This window comes from Sinocyclocheilus rhinocerous, unplaced genomic scaffold (genome assembly GCF_001515625.1).
Source record: "Sinocyclocheilus rhinocerous isolate Xijiao unplaced genomic scaffold, SAMN03320098_v1.1 scaffold755, whole genome shotgun sequence".
NCBI lineage: Eukaryota > Metazoa > Chordata > Actinopteri > Cypriniformes > Cyprinidae > Sinocyclocheilus > Sinocyclocheilus rhinocerous.
The window spans coordinates 911,143-924,233 of record NW_015659385.1 but is presented as its reverse complement, the minus strand read 5'-3'; the positions used below and the strand labels follow the sequence as shown (position 1 = coordinate 924,233).

Sequence of the window (13,091 nt, the reverse complement as noted above, 5' to 3'; positions counted from 1 at the left end):
CCCCATAAACATAAACAAGGCAAGAAAAAAAAACAGTCAACCACCCATAAACACAATCATGCCTAGAAAAAAAAACAGTCAACCACCCATAAACACAATCATGCCTAGAAAAAAAAACAGTCAACCACCCCTTTAAGAAATTAACCATTTGTAGGGTTAAAACAATTATCCACTGTTGCTATGTGTGAGGTATATAGCAATATAACTAAACTATGTGTTTGTAAGACACATTTGTCTCTCTTGCCTCAAAATAATCCATTACTGAACCAGCACAAGCTGATCTGTGGTCACAAATGAGCACATGCTGTCCCAACTTCCATATATACAGTACACACTTTTCATGAGGATGGAAACACACCCACACACTCATTCACACAGATCACTCGGACTCTGAGATTTCCATGCCATCCACCAGCAGCATGTGAATGATGCCATCTCGTCTCTTGCCGCTGCTTACAGCCTTGATGCAGCAGTCATGGTCACCCAGAGTGAAGTGTGTCTCTGTGCCGTCATCAACAAACTCACCCTGAGGGAGAAAGACAGGGGAAATGAATGTTTTACTCCTGAATGAATGGTAGTTATGGTAGTCACATATGTTGTGGAACAGGTATGTTCGGTAGGGCTGTGACCACATCTACTTTGACAGCGTCACATGTCAGTATTTTTGTTTTTATCTTTGCCCTGTTGATTTTGTTGGGTCACTTAATCTAACTAGCATCAGATGGTAGATTTAAAGTTTTATTTTGCTTATTTTATTACAGGTAAAATGCACAAACATATAATTTCAGTCTGGTTAGATTTTTTTTTTTAAAGTCTGATCAGCTGTTGTTTACTGTAGTCACACTCGGGGCGGGGGGGGGGTAGTTATTATTTCATACATGTACATAAGAAAATAATGCTTTGGGTATCATGAACTAACAATGAATGATAATTTTTATAGCATTTATCATTTTAGGCTCATATTAAGTTATACACTTTTTAAATACATTTTTAAAGTTAATAAATATAATGTTTATTGTTAACTTAAATTCACTCATAATTCATTACCTAATGTTAATTTATACAGCTTGAACTGTTAAAAAGTTAAAAAAAAAAAAAAAATCAACATTAACATAGATTAATAAATGCTTAACAAATATTGTTCATTGTTAGTTCAATAAATAAATAAATAAGTTTAGCAAATGAATGTAAATGGATAAAGTAACTGCTGGACTTACAGCCGTTTCCATTTTCTGTCCATTGCACCATATATCCATGGTATCTTTCTCTGTTGAGGACAGAAGAGTTTATAAGTGATCAATTAGCAGGTTGCAGGATGAGTGATAAAGATAAAAACATAAATATAAATCCTACTTTACCATACAAGTCTCACTGACTCACCTTCACTGCTCTGATCTGTGACTTACTGTAAATCTAGGATCTCAGCATTATCCAATGTGTGTCTGCCATTGTGATTACACATTCTTTTGTCTTGTGCTGAGCTTTTCTTGTTGGCACTTGACTTGTCTTTTCAGTCACATTAGTAGTCATGAAATAAATGCATGAAAAAACATGCAACTGGGAGGAATTAAATGCACAATACTGAATTATTCATCTGAAAAATGGGGAGTTCTCTATATCAGCCTGTTGTCTCATTCTGTGTTCGCTATCACTCCGATTGAAAATTAAAGTGGTTTGATATTTTATTCAGACTTTATACTGACAGGTTCAGCAGGACCTGTGATTCATAACTTAGTGGCAAGTCTTTAAAAAAATCTGTCCTTGCCCACCACTCATTGCTACACCCCTGATATATAAGCCATATAAACAGATAAATCAAAGGTCAGGAAAGTCCTTGGAAGTTTCTCTTTGATAGTTAAACTTAAAAGTGTTATCTAACTAAGTCATATGCTCTATTGGCATGAGCTGATAAAAGTGCTAATGTTCAGTAAAGCTTGATATCTGCTCACTAGTACAAATGCCTTTACGATGTGATACGAGATTTGAAAAGGGAGAAAAAAAAGTTTGGCAAAAGGCGGGATCGTACCCGGGTCGATCGCGTCAAAAAAGCCGACGACACGCATTTAACCATCTGCACCACTGGAGTTAATTTCGTACAGCTGCTTTTAAAGGGTTGACTAGCCCAATCACACGTTGGAGAGCGGCAGGCACGTGCACAGGTAGGGCTCAACCTGTTTTTGTTTTCAAATTTGTCATTGTGTTTTCTGACTTGTTATAATGTTTTCTGAATTGTTGTTGTGTTTTCTGAATTGTTATTTTGTTTTTTAGACTTGCATTTGCGTTTGTAATTTGTTATTTTGTTTTCAGAATTGTGATTTGTTTTGCACTTCTCGGCCACCGTACACTAGCGCCCCCATGAGGTTAACAAAACTGTTCGAAAACATTTGTGTTTTATTACTAGAGAAGCTCCTCCTATTGTCAAGCACTAATTACTTAAAGGGATTTGTAATCTTTTTTTAACCTTCATTTAACCTAGAGTTAATCACTGCTGCTGTGCGGCAGGGCACAGAGGTTAAGTGAGGCAAGGCTTTCAGCATTTCAGAGAGCAGCTGTACTGTATATACTGTACTGTACTTGTTGGGGGAATGAGAGGGAAAACTTCATCACTGACCACTGAAATCATCACATATTTATTTGAGGAACCTGTGACCAGGTATTCCTTACCCAGAACCACTCTGCAGTCGATGCCATCAAGGTTGAGGAGCCATGTGCTGGTAACTTTGGAGCGATTCTCCATGTACTTCTTCAGGCTCTGTCCGTTAATCTCGAGAGTGTATTCATATGCAAAGCCGCTCACTGCATCTATGTTAATAGTGGCCTTTGTATTTGTACCACCCACATGAAAAGTCTCCTTTCCAACCAGTTTGAACATCCAATCTCTCCTTATGACTTCCTGGGACAGTTATGAACAAGCCTGTGAGGCATCGGCACTTATTTTCCCATCATTATAATGAAAATACTCATGTCACATATTTCTAAAACACTAAAATCAACATCATCAACTAATGGAAAAAAAAATCCATAATTACACAGCTCTCTGGAATACAGATTGAAAACTGCATAACTGACCGTTGGCCCTGCCTGGCTACTGATTTTCTACATAGATTTTCTTCAGTAAATTCAACAAATGGCAACAAACTAACTGCAACCTTTTCATTTATTTTCATCATTGTTTTGGTCTAAATCTCTATATTATCTATAATTAGCAACCCTACATAGATTTTCTACATATATTTTCTTTAATAAATTCTAAGTATATATACTGAACTTCAACAAGTATTTTCCTGAGTGTCAGCTTTTTGTACTAGAAATTCTTACCTTTCCATCGATGTAAATGACCCGTTTTCCTGTGGTTGTGCCATGTTCAAATTCAATCCTGTGCACACCATCACTCAAAGCCACGTCCCACACAGCTACAAGATCTCCTGACATCATCTGTCCTCCAGTGCCTAACAAAAAAACAATACAGATAGATATGACTGAATTGCTCATATTGGCTAGTAATAATAGTAAACATGAGAATAGGCAAAAATGTTTTATGAGAAGAGGCAGAGCAGAGAAGATGAGTAACGTTACAGTGTACAAACAGGAACATATAAGAGAAAGTATGTATAATAAATATATATAGAAGAAACGACATTATGAATAGATGTAGACATTTGTGCTTAGTGATTAATTATTTGACAACGTAATTTACTGCTGTGAATCTTTTGAATGATGATCTGTTAAATTTACAAAACAATATCACTGGATTTTGAGCGACATAAAAAGGTTGAACGTCTGTCTGTCTTGTTTCATAACCAATAACTTAAATGCTAAACATTACCTATAATAATAAAGAGTAACGTAAAACACTGATAGCATTGTCAAACGCCTTGCGTAGAGAATGGAAAGAAATCGTGCCCTGAAAATGATTGGTAACACGATTTTCTATGGTAAGAATACTTTAAGAAATCTTGACAAAGTAGGTGGTTGGCGATGTGTCAGAGCCATTAAATCTGTGAACCTGAGTAAGCTGTCGGTCATTCAAAACACAAGAGTCAGAGCATTAAAGACAATAATAAATACATGTAGTTACCGATCCAAATCAGAGCAGAAATAAAACGCTTTTGTGTATATTTGATTAGCTTTTCCTCAAGGCAGAAAATAGTAACACAACTGACGCCAACACAACTAGCTCCAAATTTAGCCAACAACAAAGCTGCTCCAGCTAACAACAGTTACTATGGCAACAGCTTATTCTTCTTCTACCCGCGTTTATGTAGGTTTAAACGCCACATTAGACTCTACTGACATCTGCTGTCAGCAAAAACAGAGCTGTTAGGATGAACGACGGGATGTTGCCCATTGAATGAATGCTACACATTACTGAACTTTTCAGTGCATATACTGTACACGCTTACACATCCATACACGTACATGCAGAGTCTCTCAGAACTAAAAGGTGGGCATGGCTCACCAATCTGTGAAAAACTGCATCTATAAATTGTGGAACATGTTTCTCAACATACAGTTGCAAAGACTTTGAATATCTCATCATCTACAGTACATAATATCATCAATGGATTCTGAGAATCTGGCGAAATCGCTGTGTGCACTCTTAAAGAGACAAGGCTGAAAATCTACTGGCTGCCTATCTTTGAGCCCTCGCTGCATTGAAAACAGGCATGCTGTAATGGATATTGCTGTATGGGCTCAGAAACAACTCCAGAAATAATTTTCTGTGACATTACAAAATATACAAAAAAGGATTTAATAACAGAATGTACATTTTTAGGTTTACTTATTTAGTAATGCTCTTACAGTGTTACTTATGTTTGGACATCAAAGCCCTTTTAAAATAACTAACAAGCAAACACACACACACACACATATATAATTTTGCTAAAGAAAATTACAGATGCATGGTGATATAGGCGAAATATGTTGTGAAATATGCATATAAAGTTATTTAATAAGCTTTCTCAGATCACCTGTGTTTTCTAGATCTCTGTCAGCAGCTTCCTTCAGAAATTTTAAAATCAGGAACTTCTCCTGTGTCGTTGAGTTGTTGTTGTTTTTTTCGCTTCTGAAATCACAGAACAAGTGGTATCAATATGTTTACCATGAAAGATCAAAACCTCTTTTAATTAACGTAAGTTTCAGCCCATTTTCACGCTCCATGTGACGTATCCGGTATCCGATTAACTGTAACAGTTATAGGTTAATTTAATTAGCTTACTTCCATTCACCAGTGACAAATTGCCAGCAAAACCTTTATATAAAAAACGCTCATCTACACATAAGATGACATTAAAAGCCCAAACTTTCAGAAACAAGAGCTTAAGTCTATAGTTAACCTTATAGTATGCCTTACGGTTGAGATGCTAACGGACTTTTCCCGAAGACACTAAACCATTTCTATAAAGTAAATATTCAATGGAAGCGTGTCCTTTACATGAAAGAAAGTGTCAGGAACGCTTGTATGTAGTATTTGTGTAATTTTAGAGACTAAACTTACCTGAAATTAGTGAAAAAAACAGTGAGAGACGGGAGTTGCTGCTGACAGTTGAGCTGCCGCCCCGTTTCCATGGTGACTTCCTCCGCTCCGGTTCAGCGCGCGCGCCCATTAAAGCACGTAGAAGTCACGCAGAATTTATAATATAATATAATATAATAATAGCTTTAGAAATGGTAAACGTGGTGTAGAAATAACATTGACTTTTTTTTTTTAAACGCATGAATATTCCTACACATCACATGTATCATGAGGAACAATTTTTAAGCTTTGTTTTATGTATTTTATAGGCCTACTTGGAATTTAGAATGCAGTTTCATGTTTTTCATTTGCAGAACAAAATGAATGAAAATTTTTAACTTAATGATATAAAAATACAATACAAAGATGTGTTAATACTAGGGCTGCACGTGTTAATACTAAGAAACTCTTTGACAAAATTACAAAAATACAAATAAATAATGTTTGATAGGTATAGCACATCTCTTATCACAGCATAGTTGCCTTAATAAGCACAATCATGGCACAAGTTGCAATCAGTTTTTTTTAGAGCAGAAGCGCCACATGTATCATGAGGAACAATTTTTAAGCTTTATGTTTTATGTATTTTATAGGCCTACTTGTAATTTAGAATGCAGTTTCATGTTTTTCATTTGCAGAACAAAATTAATGAAAAATTTTAACTTAATGAAATAAAAATACAATACAAAGATGTGTTAATACTAAGAAACTCTTTGACAAAATTACAAAAATACAAATAAATAATGTTTGATAGGTATAGCACATCTCTTATCACAGCATAGTTGCCTTAATAAGCACAATCATGGCACAAGTTGCAATCAGTTTTTTTTAGAGCAGAAGCGCCGAACAACAGTGCAGCCATAGGGCTGTCAGTAGGATCTTGAGTCATGTTAAAGGTTTAGGGAGAAAAATGTTTTTGATTATTTGAATATCTTTCATTCATTCATTAATTAATTAATTCAAAAACAACAACAACATCTTTTAATCCATTTTTCATTTAATATTATAAATGAATCCATTTTAAGCCATACATTTATAATGTTAATAATATACATTTTATTGAATATTTCATAATATGAAAATGTATTTTCAAGCATTAAAGAAAAATGATTGATTAAAGAAAACATTATCAGTAGTTATTTGTCCCTTTTGTTATAAAATTACAAAGAAAACAACAACAAAAAAGACAATTGCTACAAAATCAGTTATGAGGAAAACTGTTATTATAAAAAAAAAATATTATAAAAAAAATTTAAATGGTCATAAATTTATATATTCAAACAGTAAAGCATAGTCCACACCTTGCATCACTTGGCCCACCTTGCATCTCAGAGCTAGAGCTGGGCTTGCAAAATAACAATATTTATTTATTTATAAATAATAATACAATATATTTATTTATATATAAATAATATTTATTTATTTATTTTAGTCATTTATTTATTTTAGTCATTTGTTATTATTATTAATTATTATTATTATTATTATTATTATTATTTTTTACAATTTACAATTAGTTTGAAAAGAGGAAGATGGAGAACATTTAACCCACCTATGGACAGGGGTCACCATGGGCATCAGTGAGCCTTGGGAGCCCATGACCTCATTCCTTGCACCACTTTTGGTAGTTATATAAGATTATTACAGAAACAGTTCACATGAAACCAAAATAAGACCTATATTTCAAAGCATTTATGAGTCACAGCCATTTAAAGTTGACTCTTTCATATGCTCAAAAAGGCATGCAACAGATAACGATTTAAAATTGGAAGATGAAGGAGGAGTGTCTAGTCAGTTTTATCTAAAGTGAATTTCATGCTTTAATAAAGGCAACAGTGTTTATCAAAGAAATAAGCTTGATCTCCCCATCTGCCGTTCCAAAATGCTCTTTCTCCCTATGTGTCTTCACGAAATGACCTTTTATTTGACCTTCTTCTTCACTCCGAAAAGCCACTGGTGTTTTAATCTTCGTCTTGTGCATTTGCATTTGTTTTTTTTATGACACCTTAATAAAAGAGACAAAGAATGAAGACAAAAAAAAAACCACTATTACTAATAAATGGTTCCTCTTTATATTTAATATGAAGATCTATCAAGAAACTCTAGGGCGCAATCCTTTTTTCCTTTCCGGACAAGTAGCTAACTTTTTACTTGGACAAGTGACCGATTTCCGAAGGTTGCCCAGTCTCGGTCGTGCATCAGGCGGGTTTTTTTCCCCAACAACATAAAAAGCTTCAAGGAGAAGAAACCTGTTCAGTAGCTTAAGTCTACTCTTTTTGAAACGTTAATACAATCATACGACAACACACACAAAACAAAATAACATGAATGCAATGACCAACTCCAATACGTCTATAAGAATTGTATATGAATTGAATATGTATTTATCAAATTAAACGACTTCAGTGCTTTATAATTTTCATTTTGGCCAGGGCTTTTGTCATATGAAGAAACCACATGACGCACATATGACGCAAAACACCCGCGACGCGACGCAGAGATCCTTCGGCGACATTGAGGATCGTCAAACTCACTGGAGTTTGTGAAGTTTCGCGATGGCGTTGCGATTATTTCGGCTGGTTGTGCCCTCGGGTGCAGCAGCTTGTAAAGCAGTATCGCCTGTGGCGACGGTAAGATTGATAAACAGCCTCTCTACACCCCAGACGAAAAGTTGATCTGTTCTGTCGGGCCTCATGAAGTCCAGACTGAAGGACAACAGCAAAACTAAGTTAAAGCTGTGAAAAACACGTCTTACTGTCACACTGATGCATCTGTTCATATGTTTGCTTAATCAATGTTACGTTTATATATACTTGCGTTCACGTAGGTTCAGAGATTACCAGTAGGCCTATATAACAATGAAAACTCCGTATGCAGCTCACACTAGTTCTGTCAAAACAAACTGTTTTGTTGTTTGTATTGAAAAACCGTGTCAGCAATTACTAATGGCTTGACATATGTATAGAGATATTGCAGCTGATCATGACTATGTATACGCTGTCAAACTACCCTATTTGCAGGAAAAAATAACATGATGTGTTATACCCTTTAGGCTCAAATCCACACAAGTGCTGTCAGAAACCTGCGGTATGGATGGTGGGCTTATGCTCTGGGGGAGAGGACAACCTCCCGCTTCAAGGAAAACAGCAAGATCATTTCCATTGATGGCAACTTGGCATGTGGAAAGGGAGCGCTTGCACAAAAATTGGCCGATAAACTGGGTAAGACAATATCTGGCTCCATTTGTTTTAAAAATGTTTTTTTATATATGTTAAGTGCCTGTGTGTGTGTTCGTATGTGTATGTAAAATAAAATGATTAAATGTGTCTCTCATCAGGAATGCTGTACATGCCAGAGCCAGACACACACTATGTGGACAAAATGACAAAGGAGAAAGTTCCTCTAGATAAGGCTTTTAATGGAAACTGCAGTCTGGAGAAGTTTTACTTGGAGCCCAAAGCCAGTGATGGTAACTCTTACCGCCTGCAGTGTTGGATGTACCTCATGAGGCTGCTGCAGTACTCTGATGCTGTTGAACACCTGCTCTCTACAGGTAAAACAAACCTGTTTGATACTCCATAGCTGTTCACTTGAATAACACACAGTTTGATGTTGTGATTGAAAATGAAAACCTTACAGCACAAGCATATTTTCTCTGTTTCCCTTTCTCAGGACAGGGAGTTATTCTGGAACGTTCTCCATTTAGTGACATTGTATTTTTGGAGGCCATGTTCAAAGAAGGCTTCATCCGAAAGCAGTGTGAGTGATTATGTCCGAAATTCATAGTTTAATGGAAACTATAAGAATTTCTGTGATGGTTTCTATAGTTTTTTTCAGCAGGGTAATGATACCCATACTGTGCTGCACATTATTGACAATATTGAGCTGAAGCTTGACTTTGCAAATTTAAAATCGCAAATCAAATCGCAATATCTGTCAAAAAAAATCGCAATTTGATATTTTCCCCCAAATCGCACAGCCCTAATATGAAATAATGTAAATAGTGAAAAAATGCTGGTGGTCATATTACAGCAGATAGTATATCAGAGCTGTTTTTTGTTTATTGAAATGAAAAGGATGTATGATATATGTTGCTATTCTGCAGGTGTGGATCACTATAATGAGGTTAAGGGCGTCAGTATCTGTGAGTTTCTGCCCCCTCATCTGGTCATCTATGTGGACGTACCTGCTGAAGAGGTCCAGAAAAATCTCAAGGCATCAGGAAAGGTTTGCGTGAGGTGGCGAACACACTGATTAGACTATCTGATGGTTGAAATAATTAATCTTTTGATTTTAATGTACAAAAATAATATTTTATTATTAATAAATTTTAAACCACCTTGATTTTTTTTTTTTGCCACCTGGGAGTTTTGTATATGTATAATTGGGGAAACAAATGACAAAATATTTTTATATTTTGACATTTGTTTTTTATATTTTAGTAATTTTTTTGTCAAAATAAAAATAAAAATATTTTATTTTTTATACAAAATATAGTCAAGCAAGTTATGAAGCGGTTTTTCTATTTCAGCTTTCATGCTAAAACTATCTCAGCTTTCTGACTAGTAAGGGCTCTGAGTAAATTTTTTTCTGAGTAAAGATTTTGATGAATGCAGGAAGGGATGATTATAAAATGGTGACTGAATGACCAACAGCACATGAGGGAATTAATTACGCGTACATATTAGGTGTGTTCGACTTAAAAGCAGTGCGGCTCAGACCGATCAGTGTTTGACATCAATGTACCTCGAGAGCGTTTCGAAAGCATAACCGTCTGTATGGTACTTTGATGTCATAAACCGATCGGTCTGCACACGCAAACAAAGCCAAAACCTAGATATTTTAGGCAATATAGAAATCCTGGCCAGGACGCGTCCTGGGAAAATGGCACGTGTGGTCACCCTATGTATATATATATATATCAGTATTGTAATGTTTGTTTTATAGTATCATTAAACATTTTTCTTAGAGGATTATGAATTATTGTTTTCTTTTCATTTGACAAAAAGTAAGTTAAAAGCAGGTGCTTTAATCTGGTGATGTGAGTATATCAAACAAGTTTTCAGTTTTAGTTTTAAAAACTTATGTCTGATTTTCAGTGAAGAGGCAGAGGTTCTTGCCTATAACGCAACCCAAGCCCAGGACATTGAGAGGGTAAGGATCGAACCTGTATATGGAGGACATTGAGGCAGGCAAATGTCATTGCTCTGACTCTATTTTTCCTTTTCAGGTTGTGGAGGATATCGAGTACCTCAAGTTTGAGAAGGGTCCTTGGCTGGAGCAAGATGACGTCACTTTCCACCATATGCGAATGTTGTGAGTGCTTGATTTATTTACATTTCACCATTTTATTTTCTTCTGTAGACTGTTCCTTGTGCTGGCTGGAATTATTATGTCATTTAGTTCTGGTTGGCAACATCAAACACATTGAATAAATCTTTGTTGATATCATACTTGCTTTAGTTATTTAACTGATAGTAATATGCATTGCTAAGAACTTCATTTGAACAACTGTAAAGGCAATTTTCTCAATATTTTTATCTTTTTGCACCTTTAGATTCCAGATTTTCAAATAGTTGTATCTCGGCCAAATATTGTTCTATCATAACAAACCATACATCAACAGAAACTTATTTATTCAGGACAAATCTCTTTCAAATCTCTTTCAATTTCATAAAATTTACCCTTATGACTGGTTTTGTGGTCCAGGGTCACATATATATTTTATTATATGATTAATTTCACATTTTTAATTGTGATTTAATTATGATTACCAACCTAATAAATGATACCAACCATCTGATCTAAGCATGTCATGTCAGTAAATGGAAAAGTGAGCCAGCTGTTTGTTTTCTTAATTATTGTGCCTTTAGCAACAACAGTAAAAACAATAATTTAACAGTTTTTCAATAATGGAAAAATATGTAAATTTAATTACTTTGAACAATACTGAAAAACAAAAATATATATATTAGTTCAGTTTAGTGCAGAATAAACTTTGCATTGCTGACACTTCAAGAATCAGAAACATTTGCATGTATATAGTGAAAAGCAGAGAAAGAAAGGTTCTGTTTTTGTGCTATTTAGTGGTTCAAAGAAAATGAAAGCAAATGTGCCTTTTCTCCCATTTTTCCCCATTCACTAGCATGGAGGACAAGCAAAGAGTAGCCAACATGACCTGCATCCCCAGGTATCTTCCAGAAGTCACAGTCGGTGCTCACGAGTTTGATGCTGCCTACTATGCTTTCAAATCGGTATGTGCCCTCCACTGTGCCACTAAATGTAAAAGACTGATCATAGACTACATGTAATGGGTTGCACGTGTTTAAAATCTAATTTTGTCCATGTGCAACTATGTCTGAACTCTATTAGCTATTCTTATTTAGAATGACAGGTGATATTAACTCCATTTATTAGAGAGAATGGAGCAGTGATGCTTTGGGTGTCTTCGTGTTGATAGATCCACCTTAAATTATATTTTTGCCAGATACATTTGTGTACAAGTTATTGGGTGTCCAGGAGCCCAGTGTCCCAACAAGTGCCTGCATAATGATTGAGTATTTTAGCAAAGCAGGAGTGTCACCTGAGGACATTCAGTGATATCGGTGGCATTACAAAATCAGGAGACAGATAGACTTCTAGAGTGGGTGACAGAAACACTTTGTATGGCCATTAATGATTCCTGGCACTGTTATATTGATCTTGGGGAGTGATGAGCTCCTTGTCGTGTTCAGCCGTCAGATTTTTCATCTGCTCATCTGATCACCACCTTGTCAGTCCTTGCACTAGAACATATGGAGCTTTACCTCAGCCGAGAGAACATGTGGAAGTGGAGCTCATGAATATAGATTACGTGTCTAGTCTTTTACTTTATTTTATTTTCAATGTATTTCTTTAAAGGTCACTGTAAAATGTTGCCATTGAACACCGGGGCTTTAAAGAATCAAACATGTGACATGAAAATCTCTCCTTAGCTCCCAGGAAAGAAGTACGCTGAAGGTTATAATGAAGACGTCGGGGACAAAGGCATCTGGCTGAAGTGAGAAACGCTGTTGTCGCTGGAGGGAAGGACATCTGAAAGACCGATTCCTTGTGGTATTTCAACCATTTGTCCATGTCTTGTGGGAAAAGATATATTCTGCTCTTATGCAGCTGAATATATCATTGTACATTGCTATTAAAACATTTATTGTATATGTTAAAAAACTTGTTTCCTTTCATTTCGAGTCAGTGTTGTTCTTGGGTGGGATCTTGTTGAGGTTAACTTAAACTGTGGTTCTAAGGTCATGGTCCCATGAGGCCCCTGGACACATATTTGGAGACATTTTTGATCAACTTCCTTTGGCAATGACAGGTCATGTGGCAGTAGTCAGAGGCCCTTAATTCAGCCATGACTGACTATTCCAAGTAGATGCTAATACAGACTAATACATCTTACAGGTCTTGTAATAAATCACTAAAAATTATTATTGTTAATAAATTTATATTGGAAAAGTGAAAATGGTGCAACAAATGTGACATCTAACTAAGGAAGAATTCTGTAAGGACAAACAAAAACATCTGCCCACCAATA

The 13,091-nt window shown here is 35.6% G+C and overlaps 2 protein-coding genes across 2 annotated transcripts; one reads left to right on the top strand and one right to left on the bottom strand.

Annotated features, from left to right (window-relative positions):
- Window positions 1-96: 96 nt before the first annotated feature.
- LOC107723686 (fas apoptotic inhibitory molecule 1-like) lies at window positions 97-4,200 on the bottom strand. Its single transcript, XM_016532396.1, has 5 exons — window positions 4,079-4,200; window positions 3,319-3,449; window positions 2,665-2,893; window positions 1,218-1,267; window positions 97-526 (listed from the first exon to the last, which is right to left on the bottom strand). The coding sequence occupies exons 2-5, from the start codon at window positions 3,433-3,435 to the stop codon at window positions 380-382; spliced, it is 543 nt and encodes a 180-aa protein (XP_016387882.1). The 5' UTR covers window positions 3,436-3,449; window positions 4,079-4,200; the 3' UTR covers window positions 97-379.
- Window positions 4,201-7,990: 3,790 nt separating this feature from the next.
- LOC107723692 (NADH dehydrogenase [ubiquinone] 1 alpha subcomplex subunit 10, mitochondrial-like) lies at window positions 7,991-12,724 on the top strand. The gene is made up of 9 exons (XM_016532402.1): window positions 7,991-8,148; window positions 8,571-8,739; window positions 8,856-9,071; window positions 9,191-9,277; window positions 9,624-9,751; window positions 10,565-10,672; window positions 10,749-10,834; window positions 11,664-11,772; window positions 12,493-12,724. Exons 1-9 carry the CDS (start codon window positions 8,074-8,076, stop codon window positions 12,559-12,561), a joined length of 1,047 nt encoding a protein of 348 aa, XP_016387888.1. The 5' UTR covers window positions 7,991-8,073; the 3' UTR covers window positions 12,562-12,724.
- The last annotated feature ends 367 nt before the right edge of the window (window positions 12,725-13,091 follow it).

Coding starts and splice junctions, on each gene's coding strand:
- LOC107723686 (XM_016532396.1), bottom strand. CDS start 3,435: ATGATGTCAGGAGATCTTGTAGCTGTGTGGGACGTGGCTTTGAGTGAT. Junction 2,894..3,318: donor TCATTTACATCGATGGAAAG/GTAAGAATTTCT, acceptor TAACTGTCCCAG/GAAGTCATAAGGAGAGATTG. Junction 527..1,217: donor GACAGAAAATGGAAACGGCT/GTAAGTCCAGCA, acceptor TTTCTCCCTCAG/GGTGAGTTTGTTGATGACGG.
- LOC107723692 (XM_016532402.1), top strand. CDS start 8,074: ATGGCGTTGCGATTATTTCGGCTGGTTGTGCCCTCGGGTGCAGCAGCT. Junction 9,752..10,564: donor AGGCATCAGGAAAGGTTTGC/GTGAGGTGGCGA, acceptor TGGTGATGTGAG/TATATCAAACAAGTTTTCAG. Junction 10,673..10,748: donor AAGCCCAGGACATTGAGAGG/GTAAGGATCGAA, acceptor TTTCCTTTTCAG/GTTGTGGAGGATATCGAGTA.